The sequence below is a fragment of the Sparus aurata genome, chromosome 20, assembly GCF_900880675.1.
Source record: "Sparus aurata chromosome 20, fSpaAur1.1, whole genome shotgun sequence".
NCBI classification, from domain to species: Eukaryota; Metazoa; Chordata; class Actinopteri; order Spariformes; family Sparidae; genus Sparus; species Sparus aurata.
In genome coordinates, this window is record NC_044206.1 from 6,630,372 (window position 1) to 6,644,448 (window position 14,077).

Here is a 14,077-nt window from a genome sequence, read left to right on the forward strand (position 1 = left end):
ACCTCTTATGTAGGCCCTTGTGTCCTGGGGCGTGGTGGGTTCTGATGAGCTCCCCCCAGTGATGCCCTCAGCAATAGCTCACCCACTGTTCTGACTGAGGGCCATCTCTTCAGCCTCTGTGAGCGGTGGAGGCGGACCACCACCTGTTTGAACATATCTAGAAAAGACAAATTTAGAGACATGCATGTACAACATGCTTTCAAATTGACAATATTAAATACTGGCAGTGATGGCTGAAGATTTGGCTTTTTCTTTGTTTAGGGGATTTCCCTAATTCCTTAAATATCGCTATCTACATGAATGTAGCCTCTGAATGCTGTTTAATGAGGGCAGGCTAAACAACACCACAACTGCTTGTTAATTAAATTATACCTTACCTGTTTGGACTATATTTTTATATTTCATCTTTAGTTGCTGCCAAGTCCTTTTTGTGCCTGTTGAGTTGAACCTGTGCGCTTAAACACACACATATAGAATATAAATGTTGAATGAGCGGAACACTCAACACTAAACATTTCCTTTTTTTCCCCAATTACTTAATACTCATGCATTGACTTGGTCAGCAATTTTCTGCCAAACAAGCTCTCGCTCTTTTGCTGCTGCCGCAGTATTGCTTTTGTCTTTTGAAAATATGCTAATTTTCTGCATACGTGGTCATTAATATTTCCAACTCCACTGGAGACAAGTAGGAGGATCGAGGCTTTTTTTCACCTGTTGACATGGTGGATCATGTTATCTGTGTTCCATTGATGAGGGCTTTTTATATCCTCATGCACGAGCTTCACTCAGGGTAACCTTGACTCAGAGTTTGACAGCTCAGAGTTGGTCAACCTAGAGTTCAGGTTTTGACTCAGAGTTTGTTAAACTTGCTTCCTGAAACAGGCCCCAGATCAGGGCTGTGGATTTTGTTTTTGTACTTGCCATCATCCCCATTATGGCCTTTAAGGGCTTCCATAGCTGTCTGAAGAGGAGGGATAACCCTTCCATTTCTTCCTTTTTAATGGAGCTTTATCAATGTTTGGACCTAATGTGAGATTGAATTTACCGGTAATATCTTAATGTCTCTCAAACATACAACCAAAGCAAGGAATATAAAATAAATACATTCAAAATGTATTATTATAAATATATTCAAATGAACACATGCTTGTCACAGGAGGAGCTGAATTGCAGCACCGCTGAAGAAAGCTAATTGGAGCTGATCAACAACAGCTGTGCCACATGCATTTATTAGTGGCACAGGTAACATTTCCTGTTGGTGACTGATGCAATGGGAGCTATTTGGGCCTTCTTTGTTTGTGTCCTGACTGTTTGTCTTGCCAAAGGTTTTCACATTTCTTTCTATTTCAAGCTTCTGTTAAAGAAACATGGTAATGGAGTATAGAAACTGTAAGAGTAAGTTTACATGATTTGACATACTAGAAGATGCTTTGGCATAACTTGAAGTGTGAAATTTTAGTTGTCACTAGTCTGAGGTATATATCGTGCCATAAAACCACATTAACATTTGAATAACAGCAAGTGTACTATCCATAGGCTCTTGTTTGCCAATTGGTGGGACAAATAAAAGGAATGATCATGCGCTTTGGAGGAAGATGGAAAGTAAGAACATGTGTGCCCAAATCCTTTGTGAGCTACTTTCTTGCACTAACTTAATTTCCTTTTGTACAACAGATTTTTCTCCCAGTGAGCTCTTATTAAAGAAGGCCATTGCACTTCTCCAGGCAATGGAGCCCATGCTGGTGCAGGAAGCTAAAGAAGGTGAGCAGGTTCAGCAAAATCTTACTGGTGGAAGGCGTGTGGAGCCTTTTTATAAGATTCAAGGTTTTATTGTCATACACAGTAAAAAAACACTTTCTCAATTATGCAATGAAATTCTTCCTTTGCTGTCCACAGAATGCCAACAGTGTAATAAAGAAATGTATACATCCGAAATATACAAGATAAAGCACTTTCAAAGCACATTTACACATGGCTGATAAATAGAAAAAGTATTATTATTATTATTATTATTATTATTATTGCAAATCTGAAAACTGTGCAGTTATGCATGTGCAAAATGTAAACAGTAGGGACAGTTATGAGGTAGAATAAACTGCTATCTGCTATCTGAGTCTGATGGCCATGGTTGTTTCTGTCTTTTTGGGGGCCCCATGCAAGATGCTGATCGAGGGGCCCTATTTTGTCAAACTATGAAGGATAACAGGCTAGAATCAAATTAAAATCGAACATCTTAAGTTGACGACAAGATGAACTGATAGAAAATGATAATACAAGGTAAACAATAGGGATCCTCAATAGGTCAAAAATGGAACTGATGTTGCTGAAAAATGTTTATCTTCAATTGTAAAACCTTTTTAAACATCCTGGTCCTCTGGTGATGAAGGCAGCTGTGCTGCTTCCTGGTCCACGGCTCCAAAATCATTGAGAATTGCCCCTGCAAAGACAAAACTCCAAGCTTGGTTACCAAGCAAAGTAGATCCTATTCAAATATTCCTAGTAATGTTGCACTAATGCAGAAATTGATAATCTGTTTTTATATCAAACATTGCAATATACAATAGTTTTCCATTTTCAAAGCATGCACCCAATTTCAAAGTTGTCACTTTTAAGCAGTTTGGAACACATTGTACTTGTTAGTTTTTAAAATGAAGCTAAATGACTGATGAGCACTATGTAATATTAAAGAAATATATTTGTGCATATTTTACAGGGTATTACAAACTGGACAACTTGTGCCTAACTGATGACATGGTCTTAACCTATATTCTGTTGGCAGAACTAATGGTCATATATAGTATAGTTTTATTTTAAATTTACCAGTAATTATGATTCTCTTGAATACAAATAAGTAATACATAACAAACATAACTATACTGTAGGAATGTAGGCAAATTTGTTCAAATTATATCATGAATGAATGAATATGAATATTCTAAATGTGGTAATAGTCCATAATAATCCACAATAGGCCTAATATGTGTTGTTTAGCCCACTTCAGAGACCTATAAACTCAGGACACAATAAAATTGATAAATTAATCATAAAAAGAATCCTAAAGTAATGTTGTGTGGCAATATTGAACAGCAGAGGAGGTCTATGACGGAACAGCAGCTCCATCTGGACGAGGATACAGCAGACATGAGACACCTGCCTAACAACACACCCTCCCTCCCAAATGTAAAGCCAATGCGCTGGACCTGCTATAATTCACCAAAACGGGTGTGACTTCATTCAATCAGTCTTATGGCATTCACATTTGACATACATTTTAGCCCTTTCCTAAAGCAAACCCTTAAGATGGCTAAACATTTGGCATTAAAGCTCCTCCTCCACCCCACACAATGGAAAAAAAATGGGAAAAAACCTTACCTTTATTCTGTGAGCGTCACGAATGACCAATACCTGCGGTTCAGCGCAACTCGCCTGTAGTACTGGTCATCATAGCAACGCAGTGCGGTAGAAAGCAAATCTGACCAATCAGTTCGCTTAGAACAGGTACTTTTCACACCTTTTCCGTCGGGTCACTCCTCAGATATTGAGGGTGCTCCCGCATAGTCTGCATATAGCAAGAAGGCTCTGCTGATGGCAGTAGGGAAGAATGAGTTCTTCAGTCTGGTGGTCTTGAACTTAACACATCTGTACATCCGGCCTGAGGGTAGAAGTGTCAACACTGTCAGCGCTGGGGGTGAATGGGGTCTTTTTAGGATGGAGGCAGCTCTCCTGTGGACTCTGCGGTGGTAAATGCTCTGCAGTGGAGTTCAGGTGATCTTCTCCGCAGTCTTTACCACTCTCTGCGGTCCAAGGCAGAAGTGCTCCCACACCAGATGGCGATACACCCAGCCAAGATGCTCTTAACAATGCAGCTGTAGAAGTTGCTGAGGATCTCGGGGGATATGCCAAACTTCCTCGGCCTTGTCAGAAAATACAGCCACTGCTGGGCCCTCTTTACCAGCTGCTTGATGTTGAATGACCAAGTGATGTCCTCACTGATGTGGACGCCCAGCTTTTTGAAGCTGCTCATCCTCTACTTCAAGCTCCCAGATGTACAGTGGCCGATGAGGTCTCCTCTTCTTCCTCATGTCCACTATCATCTCCTTCGTCTTGTCCGTGCTTAATGCATTTGTCTGGTGTTGCAACAAAATACCTAACTTTTTCGCCATACAATGTCAAGTATACAACTGAACTGACATCATGGATGCACTAAGGCCCAAAAGTTCTGTTGGACTGGTAGTCGGTAAGTATATTGGTGTATCTGAAGTTTGATACAATTTTTTTTCATCTTTTTAATTTATCTATTTTTTTTTTTTTTTTTAATAGCTGTGAATTTCTGCAGCAATCTGTCAATGTAGAGAACATCACTCAATTCCTTTCACTTCTCCTTCCCAGCAGGCGGCCTCCACACCATCCGCAGCAGGACTGCTGCCGATGGCGCCAGCACCCAGAACAACGGCAGGCGCATCGCGGCAGATGGTGCCGGCATCTTTGCAGGAATTGGCGCCGGTAATGATGGGGGCATCTTCGCAGGCATTGGCACCGGCAATGATGGCGGCATCTTTGCTGGCAATGACGGCGGCATCTTTGCCGGCAATGCCGGCGGCATCTTCGCCGGCAATGATGGCGGCATCTTCGCCGGCAACGACGGTGGCCTCTTCGCTGGCAAGGGCGTGATCTTCACCGGCAAGGGGGCCCGCAAAGGCGGAATCTTCGCCGGCAATGGCGCTGGCAATGGCGCCAGCAATGGTGGCACCTTTGCCGGCAAAGTCTTCTCCTCTGGCAAATTTCCCTCCAGCAACTTTGTGGCTGACAGCGGCGGCAGCAGATACAATAGCGGCATCAGCAGTGCTGCAGGCAATGATGGCACCATGTTCGTCGACGACGATGGCACCATCTTTGTTGGCAACGATGGCGGCATCTTCGACGGCAAGGGCGGAATCTTCGCTGGCAACGGCATCGGCAACGGTGTCGGCAAGGGCCGCATCTTCGTCGGCAAGGGCATTGGCAAGGGCGGCATCTATGCCGGCAACGGCAAGGGCGGCATCTACGTCGGCAACGGCATTGGCAAGGGCGGCATCTTCGCTGGCAATGGCGGCTAATCTCCTCTGGCAACAAATTTCCTTTCGGCAAATTCGCGTCTGACAGCGGCAGCAACAACTACAGCAACCGCATCCATAGCACAGCGTCCGACAGCGCAGCAGTGGCAGCCACAGCCACAGCGCAGCCAACAGCGGCGGCATCTTCCCCAGCATCGACGGCAGTGATGCCGGCCTCTTCCCCGAAAATGTCATCAACTGCAGCAGTAACGTGGCCACTACCACCGGACTCCAGAACTGATCACAATCTCCTGTGACCACACCGCTAAAGTAGGGAATAGGTTTGTGGAATCATCCAGGAGTTCAGTTGAAGACATTTCTGTATGTCCCAAGTTTTCTGCTTTAAATAAAATGATTGGAAACTTGGTGTTGTTTGCAAGCATTTTGAGACCTTATGGCCAGTTAGTGTTACTTAGTTTCTTAGTGTTACTAAGGTAACCCCAAAACAGTATTATACAGTTGGATTTCTTTTTCAAAATCACTGATATTTTCTCGTACAATCCTAATGTGTTCCCTCTGTTTTAATGGCTTTGTGTTTTTAAAGATTTAAATCTGTGCAAGCACAAATGCCTTAGCAATGGGTAATGCTACTCCATGAAAGCAAGAAGTCATTTTATTTTGTATTGCTAAAATTCAAAATGGACCGGATAATGCCATAAATTTCATTTTATGAACTGTAAGTATAAAACATCTGTCACTACATTATTTTTATTACACCATTGATACAGAGACTTGCATTGTAATTGTTTATTGATAATGGTGTCCATGATAAAGAATATAGGGTTAAATGACAGTATGCCTATTTTGATTTTTATTTTTATTTTTCAATGTGTACAATATGAATTTGGTAAAATATCACATTTGGCTGTAGATGTTTTCACAACAGAATTGCAGAGAGAGGCTGATGCTGTTGTTGCCATTTGCTGTGATGATATCACGGGTATTGGAGATGGAGTTAAGTAAAGATGAAGGTTTAACATGAAAATGGCATGTGCCTAGAAAACAAATACACACTGCAGATGCTTTGTATGGAGCCGTTTTGCATTTCTTGGCTGTAGTTTTTCTCTCTGCATTTGTTTTGCAGTTGCTGTTTGCTTCCATCCATGTGGAATTTATGTCAATCTTTTGGTTCCTCAGCCTTTACTGACTAAATATGAGGTGAATCTGGCTTATCTATTTAAAGTTATTGGTAAGAGTATAGACTCCTGTTGCCAACAGGCGGCAATAAAACTATGCCTGAAAAATACCATGGACATGTACATGCTATTTTTCAGATACAGCACATCAAGTGTAACATGCGAGTTCAATGTGTGTTGGTTTGAGCACTCTTAAGGATAAAGAAGAGCAGGATGGAGATGGACAATTTCCTTAGGCAGCACATTACTTTTTACCACTTCAGCTTAACAACAATAGCAACCACATGTCCTTGTTCTGACTCACATGTGAATGACCTAACCAATCAGAAGCTAGAGGGACTGATGTAAACGTACGGTAACCCGATTCAACATATTATTGTAGCTGTCTTATCTGTGCTTCTGAAAAGACTTAAACATGAAAATATGTAAATAACTGTAAACATGAACAAGTAAATAGTTACCTGTGTAAACATTACCATTTAAAATAAATAAAAATAACTCAAGAATGAATTAAATATAAATTAACTTGACTTCTTAACTTTCCAAAAGTATAAAACATGTTATTTCCTGTTGCCTGTAGGTGGAGCAAATGTGGTCAGAATGGGACTGTTATCACACATGTGGAGTTTGGGAGGATTCAAACAAGTGCAGTGGAGTTAAACACACAATCCTGTTTTGAAAAATATGCAAATCAAAACTCTCTTGACCCTTCTTATAACTTTTATAAAAAGGCAACCGATAGCTTTCAGAAAAAGGAATACATTCTCGATACATGTGCATACAGCTTAATGTTTTAGCTAAACTTTTATTTAAACCACTTTTTTGCTCACATTAGACTAAATTGCTCCTAAATCTACTTGACTTTAACCACAAGAAAACTTGTTGATTGAAGGTTTACTGACTAATTTATTAATAACTAAAATGTATCAAAAGCCACTGGCCGGAATATAGATGGTTCTTAAGACAAGATAAAAATGATTTGCTGATAAAATTATTTTTCAGTTGACACCAGGTCCTGAGAATTAGGTCATTTCACAGTGCTGCATTTGTTATTGCTCTGGTTAGTTGGTGTGCTTTAATGACAGTTGACTGACAATTTTTTTTAAAGATAAATACTATTTATCTACTACTATACTACTGTTTTCCACCTAACAGCTTTCCTGTGCAGACAGGTACCTCTTTTGGGACCAATGCCTAATAAGGAGACTGACGCACAAAACTTGGAACAGAGAAGTACTGCTGTTACACTTGTTACCTCAGACAAGCTAAACCTGCCAGGTTGAAGAGCTACAGGATCTAGAAAGCTACTGTTGACAGTGATTCTCTGGTGGTGTGAAAATTGTTGGCCAATGATTTTGTCATCATTGAAACCTTTTGAAACGTCACGGTTTAAATCAACCTTGTTTTGTTTCAGGCTCAGAGCAAGTGGACATTGGCCCGACATACTATCGCCCCAAAAGGACCAAAGAAGTGAGGGAGAGGAAGCCGGTGATGAGACAACAAGAAGAACGTTGAGCTGGAGAGGGCTTCTTGTCTGCGCACTTGTAAGCTCATACACACCCATCAGAATGGGTATACTGAAACTTTTTATTGACAAGTTTGTAGGAAATACCCTTCTTAATAATAAATGTACTTAATCACTGGCGATTAATTACACACTCGTAAATGGGGCACCACCTCCATTGTTTTATCTATTTGAATAATCCGAAGCAAATTAATCAAATCCAACTGGACAAGTTTAGCTTGAACAGTTCAAATCAATGTATTTAATCTCATATTCTGAAGCAATATATTCTACACAGTTCCATTTGTTCTTCACATTAACACTAACTTGCTCAGACAATGACAGGCGGTTATATAAGTTTATTAACTAAATAATTCAGGGTAAATAAACGAAATGGCAATTTAGACGAACAACGACAGATAACAGAACATGCAGAGACTGTAATGAGTAAAGTAATAAGGTTATGTGATCATGGGCGGATGGTAAAATTACGGGTCGGCTTTTTAGCTTTCAAATATCACGGGAGTAATTTTTAATACTAACGAGACCCTAATCTAATTTCTCTTAAGAATCAGAACTAAGACAACAACTCATTCTCGCGTGTGTGAATCCAGCTGTATGGAGAGGTTCAGCCTACTTTGTCTGGGAGATGGGAAGTCCAGCCAGTCTTGGCTTGGAACAAAAGTCTCTGTTTCATTGGAAACCACTTGCACGGCTTCTGAAGCAGCAAATTACTGCTACGTCTTTATCAGTGATGAAGGTCTTAATAATGATTTATTCTTTGTTGCTTTGAGTGGTGGTTCTTAAGCTCTGACTTGTAAACTAATTGAGATTCTTGACTAAAATAACTGAAGCCTGAAACGCTGGCCTGGCGGATCTTCCGTTGTTACATGCAGTGAAACTCTCGCCAAAATGCAACCTCGGCTTTTTTTGTGAATGTATATGAGTCAAACCTTTGTGTAAAAGCGATGAAAGAGGCACTTTTAGTTCTAGCTTGATACTTGTTACCAAAACATGTCAGAGACATTTATTAGTGAGATAAACAAAAATGATCACCAAAAGGGGGTGCTGTGGTTTCACCCCAAACCAAACTCATTCAACAATAAAACTTGATCTTAGCTCTACAACAACATAGAGAAACATCAGTTTTATGAACATCTTCTACTGTTTCTTAATTTGTCAAAATTAAGAAGATGACATTCTGATTTAATTGGTTATTTGAAACTTTTTAGAATCTTGGATGAGTACATGAACCGCTGCTGGATTGGAATGTCACAGACACAGAACAGAGCATGTCGTAAATCCTTGGGAGACAGGTGGACTAGATAAACAAGGAGGAGGCCCAGCATCCCTGATTTGGTCAGAAGGAAAGAGACATAGAACATCAGCCGTCGTTACCTAATTAACAATTGCAACGACATTCAATCATAACACATCTGGATGAGAAAACAGTTGTCCTTTCTTCTGATGTGTAGAGAGCGGACTCCTCCGTGCTTGATCTAGATTGACCGGAGAAAAAGGAGTGCAGTATGTTAAAGCGACAGAAGGTCTACAGTGTCAGGATCTAGCTCTGGTGTCAATATTCAGGGGTGAAGGCCACATAAATTTCAACCACCCTCCTCCATTTTCTGACAGTTTATCCTCTCCCTGAATACCAAATCTATATTGCATTTTATTTAAATGTTCTTTTTCTTTCATTCTCACCTGTAAATAACTTTATTTTTTGCTGTGCTTTTTTCTCCAGGCAGCATCTGTCCCTCAGATAAGCTTTGATGCAGAGGAGGACTCCCTGTGGACCCTTCTGCTCACCTGTCCAGGTTAGCGTCAGCTTTCACAGGAGGACTAGATCACTAGATTGGGATAATTTACAGCTCTCCATTATAGCTCCAATCTTTGATTAATCAATAAGTTGACAAAAAAATTGTATTGCTACCTTTTTTGATAACCAGTTAATTGTTCCAGTCATTTTTGAAGCAAAAACATCAAATATATGCTGTTTCCATCTATCTATAAATACGAGTAACCTCTGTCTGTCTGTCTGTGTGTGTGTGTGTGTGTGTGTGTGTGTGTTCCTCAAATATCTCTGCGGATCAGGATCAGACTGACCTGAGAGTTTCAACATGGCTGCTGCGTGGTTCAATGGTGTGATATTTCGCATTTGTTTGGACTGCAATGATACCGTTAATAAATTATTTCATAAATGCTTTACAAATTCCACGAGCATTGTCCACCGGAGCCACCACAGTCACGTGCGCACCAGAGCCAATCACTGCACACCGTGGCCACGCGCGCACTAGAGCCACTGCAGAGCCCACCCCGACCCCCGACCTTAAGAAACAAGCAGATTTATACCTGCAGCGGCGCGAGCTGGACCGGGATTTTGCCGGCGGTTCGGTCCGTTCTGTTCTGTGCATCTAAACTGACTGTTGTGGATTAATGAGATTAAACGAGTCCGGACCGAGTCTGTTCGGGTCTGAGGAGATCCGGAGACGCGCGGACAACAAAGTGGAATCAGAATCTGTGGATGTTCATGTGTAGCTAGCCGCTAGCTAGCAGCTAGCCGCTAGCTACACGACCCACCTCCCGAGGCCACGGACCGGAAGCATCGGCACGTCCAAAACCGGACCTAGGGTAAATAATGTCTGCCACGCTTTTTCGCGAACATCGCCGTCACGTTTGCTTTGTTTCTGGTGCAGGAAGAAACGGTAAAAACGGGCTTTTGTAACGAAAGTGTCCAAACAGCAAGTTTGGTTGTTGAGGAACAGGAAGTTGTGGGAGGGACCTAGGCGGATGATTGACTGGCAACGACGGTCGGACAGCGATATTGAGAGTTGAGAGATTAGTGACATTTAGCGTGTTTGGAGTGTGTAGTTAGTGTGTTATGTAGTGTTTGGTGTAGTGTGTTTAGTGTGTAGTGGAGTCGTTTTTTTGTTTAATGAGGAGAAGCTGAATGTGGAGCAGGCAGTGCAGCTCTTCATTCAGCTGGAAGGAGCACAGGCAGACCTGAGCATTGCCTGCATTTAAATGTAAATAGTTACATATAACTTTGTAAATTTTTTAAATGTATGCACACATTTAGATAAACAACAATTTATATTTGCATTATAAGTAAAAAAAAAAAAATGGATTGTTAAACATATTTGTGGTTAAAAAAATCTAACTTTTCTACTCGGATTTTATGTTTTTTTGTGATTTTAGGGCCATTGTGTTAATACAGTATGTCAAAATAAAAAAAATTACTGAACAGTCACACATGTGAGGTTGTGCTGAAAATAATGACACCAAGTAAATAGCTTTTAAGATGAAATATAATGGCAAAATCAAAAATAGTCAAAAACAGCCAATTATACCCTGGAATATCAGATTTCACAACAAACCTAAATATCCCTGACGCCCCACCTTCAAACACAGCCTCATTTGGCCATCCATGAAAAAGCTCCTTAACCTCCCACTTTTTTATAAGAATACACTTTTCTTACGGGCACTGCACTAGTCTTCTTAAATGTTGGGATTTGTTACTTTTCTTCATCATTTATGAAAGTACATGCATTTATCACAATTTTGTGACATTTTATTGACTAAATGATTAGTTTAATATGCAATATGTAATCGCATTTCAGGAATGAACCAACACATAAATGGTCTCTTTCAGATGAGCATCTTTTGGATAATGAGGCAGAATACATCCACTGGCTTGTGTGAGTACTTCTTTTTTGTAGAGCACATTTAAAAACAAGAAGTTGACCAAGTTGCTTTAACAGGGAGGTTCAAAAGTACAATTCATTTATTCATGCCTTCATCTAGGTTTATTTCCTATATTTCAGTGTGTATAATTTCCAAAACATCAACAAAACAGAACAAAATTATATTAACTGCCCCTTTCCTAATAATAACATGAGATTCTGTAGATAAAAATGGCCATCCATTTTTGTTCACTTTTAATCAGAAATCATATGAAAGTTCATCAGTACATACTCTAATACAATCAGTAATAGTTATCTTTGCATAAATGTTACTCAGTACATTCATGTCATTTTTTCGTTATAGATTGTCTTAAGTTGATCAATAATTTTGCAGTATTTTGATTCCTTGTCAGAGAGTTCTATAGTTTCACTCCATATACTGAAATACATTCAATATCCAGCTTACAGTAAGGTGTGTAAACCTGGAATCTCCAGTGCACATATACTCAGAATGGACTCTTCATTTAAGTAGGAGACATCTTGTGTTCAGCAGTTACACTTTTAACCAACAACCTTTTCATACATGAAGTGGTAAAAAGGAGTAAATGCAGTTTGATGAAGGTTAACCTCTACAGCCTGTTGTTATCCACGTTTCCATAGAGGGAACATACCAGGAGGAGCAATGCATGCTGGGGAGGAGCTGTGTCACTACCTGCCTCCCTTCCCTGCCAGAGGAACAGGCTTCCACTGCTACATTTATGTCCTCTTCAAGCAAGAGGGAACCATCAACTTCCAGGAGGATGTCAGGCCGTTGCCGTGGTGAGCGATAAATACCTGTGACTTCTGCAGGGTTTATTGACTCAGGAGTAAATCCAGATCATTCACATTGACCCTGTACGCAAAAACCAGGTGTCAGCAGGTGTTGGTGGTTAGTGGGTTCAGCTGATCCCTCTTAAGATGTCGTTTAATCTACAATCACCTTTTATTAGACATAAGAGTTCAGGTTCCCAGGTTCATTGTCGGCTGAACTATATTTGCAAGCATATGTGGTGTTTTCTGTGTCAAACATGAAGTAAGACAATAAGCTCTTGTTGCCTCTCTCTAGCCATTCTCTGGTAGATTGTAAATTCAAGACGTTGGATTTCTACAGAAAACACCAGGATAACATGACACCTGTGGGTCTGGCCTTCTTCCAATGCCAGTGGGATGAATCTGTCACCAACACCTTTCACAACACACTCAGTGAGTCATGCTAAAGCTCACAAACAAAAACACTGCAGGAACAGAGATGTTGACTTTCAGCCTTTGTAGATTTTGAAAAGGTTGGAATTGAGTCAAGAAGTTTCTCTGCCAATATTCTGTCGGTTAATGACTAATGTGGTAAAAATCCAAATAAAGTTGACACTGATTACACATCAGTAACAATAATCCACTATTGAAATAATTCAGTCTAAAAGAGGCTATTTTAGATAAAGAATACTAAGAAACTCTGAATCCTTGCTGAAATGTTGAGTAAAAGGCATGAGTTCTATCTGACAGTGTTCTCCATGTCTGTCAGACTACACGGGGGCTTCAACGTTTTGCATTTTTATTCACTCCATTATGTTCTCAGTTCATTGATTAGTTGTTTGGTCTTTGAAATCTCAGAAAGTGGGGACAAATGATGATCAGTGTTTCCTGAGGCGCAAATCCTAAAAATGCCTTGTTTTTTCCACAACGGAAGGATATTCAATGTACTGTCATGGAGGAGTAAAGTAAATAAAAAGTATAAGTATTCACATTTACACTCACGTATAAGTCTTCTAATGAGTAGCGACTACAAATAATTCTGACTCTGTCAGGGAGGTGTTGTAGCGCTTCAGCTCCAGTCTTAAAGGACTGCTATATGTTTTGTATACCACCAGATGTCACTGTGCTTTGTGTTTTTGCCAATCCTTTTGAGAAAACGCTCCTGCTCTCCCTGCACCTAACCAGGTGGTTTTGGTTCCTGAACCTAGCTGTCCTGAAGGGTTGTAGTTGATGTCTTGAGGCTTCTTTGAGCCCTCAGACAGACCGACTTTTTATTTTTGGCACAAACCTACAGAAAGTCCCAAAACCTTTATAGGGCTTCATGCCCATCGGTACTACTTAGTGCATTGGTACAATCATTAATGGGACTATAAGGCATGAACAAATTATGACCTGTGCTTACCTCTCTGCATTGGCTCCTCGATAGTCGTATAATTGATTTTCAAATCAAATTACTGGCTTTTAAGTCTTGAATGGCCTCTCTCTTAAATACATTTGAGATCTTCTAACCTGAACTAACTCTACAGAGCTGGTTTCTATGGCGGCCGCAGCGCTGTCGACAACAGCGGCGGCAGAAGACACAGCAAGTGTGGATAGCAGCAGCAACAATGGCAGGGGCAGCACAGTCCCTTTGAATAAAGCTGCCTTTCCTGAAGCCAGAGGGAGAGGGCACCTGAAGGTGGGGCAAAAGCAGAGTCATCCTTGCTTTAGATCTTTGGACCCCAGAACCTATCACTAACTCCTGTGACTACACTGAGACACTGCTAAAGTAGTGAATAGGTTTGCGGAACCATGCAAGAGTTCATCTGAAGACATTTCTGTACCAGGTTTTCTCTGCTTCAAATAAAACTCTTAACTGACATGTTTCCTTTT

General features: G+C 40.6%; 2 protein-coding genes across 12 annotated transcripts; both read left to right on the top strand.

Annotated features, from left to right (window-relative positions):
* Window positions 1–1,189: 1,189 nt before the first annotated feature.
* Window positions 1,190–6,100, top strand: LOC115570797 (glycine-rich cell wall structural protein 1-like). Of its 11 annotated transcripts, none has more exons than XM_030399534.1 (4): window positions 1,190–1,325; window positions 1,537–1,602; window positions 1,675–1,761; window positions 4,390–6,100. In XM_030399534.1, exons 1-4 carry the CDS (start codon window positions 1,271–1,273, stop codon window positions 5,094–5,096), a joined length of 915 nt encoding a protein of 304 aa, XP_030255394.1. In that variant the 5' UTR covers window positions 1,190–1,270; the 3' UTR covers window positions 5,097–6,100. The 11 variants fall into 11 exon arrangements, with proteins under 11 accessions (XP_030255394.1, XP_030255400.1, XP_030255398.1 ...); XM_030399540.1 differs by having other exon boundaries at window positions 1,537–1,598; XM_030399535.1 differs by having other exon boundaries at window positions 1,254–1,395.
* A 3,368-nt stretch (window positions 6,101–9,468) lies between these two features.
* Window positions 9,469–14,066, top strand: LOC115571519 (39S ribosomal protein L38, mitochondrial-like; the record flags this gene model as incomplete). Its single annotated transcript, XM_030400965.1, has 5 exons — window positions 9,469–9,550; window positions 11,386–11,431; window positions 12,077–12,235; window positions 12,522–12,658; window positions 13,732–14,066. Coding segments are annotated over 5 exons (636 nt in total), but the record flags the coding sequence as incomplete, so codon positions are not given.
* Window positions 14,067–14,077: the final 11 nt, after the last annotated feature.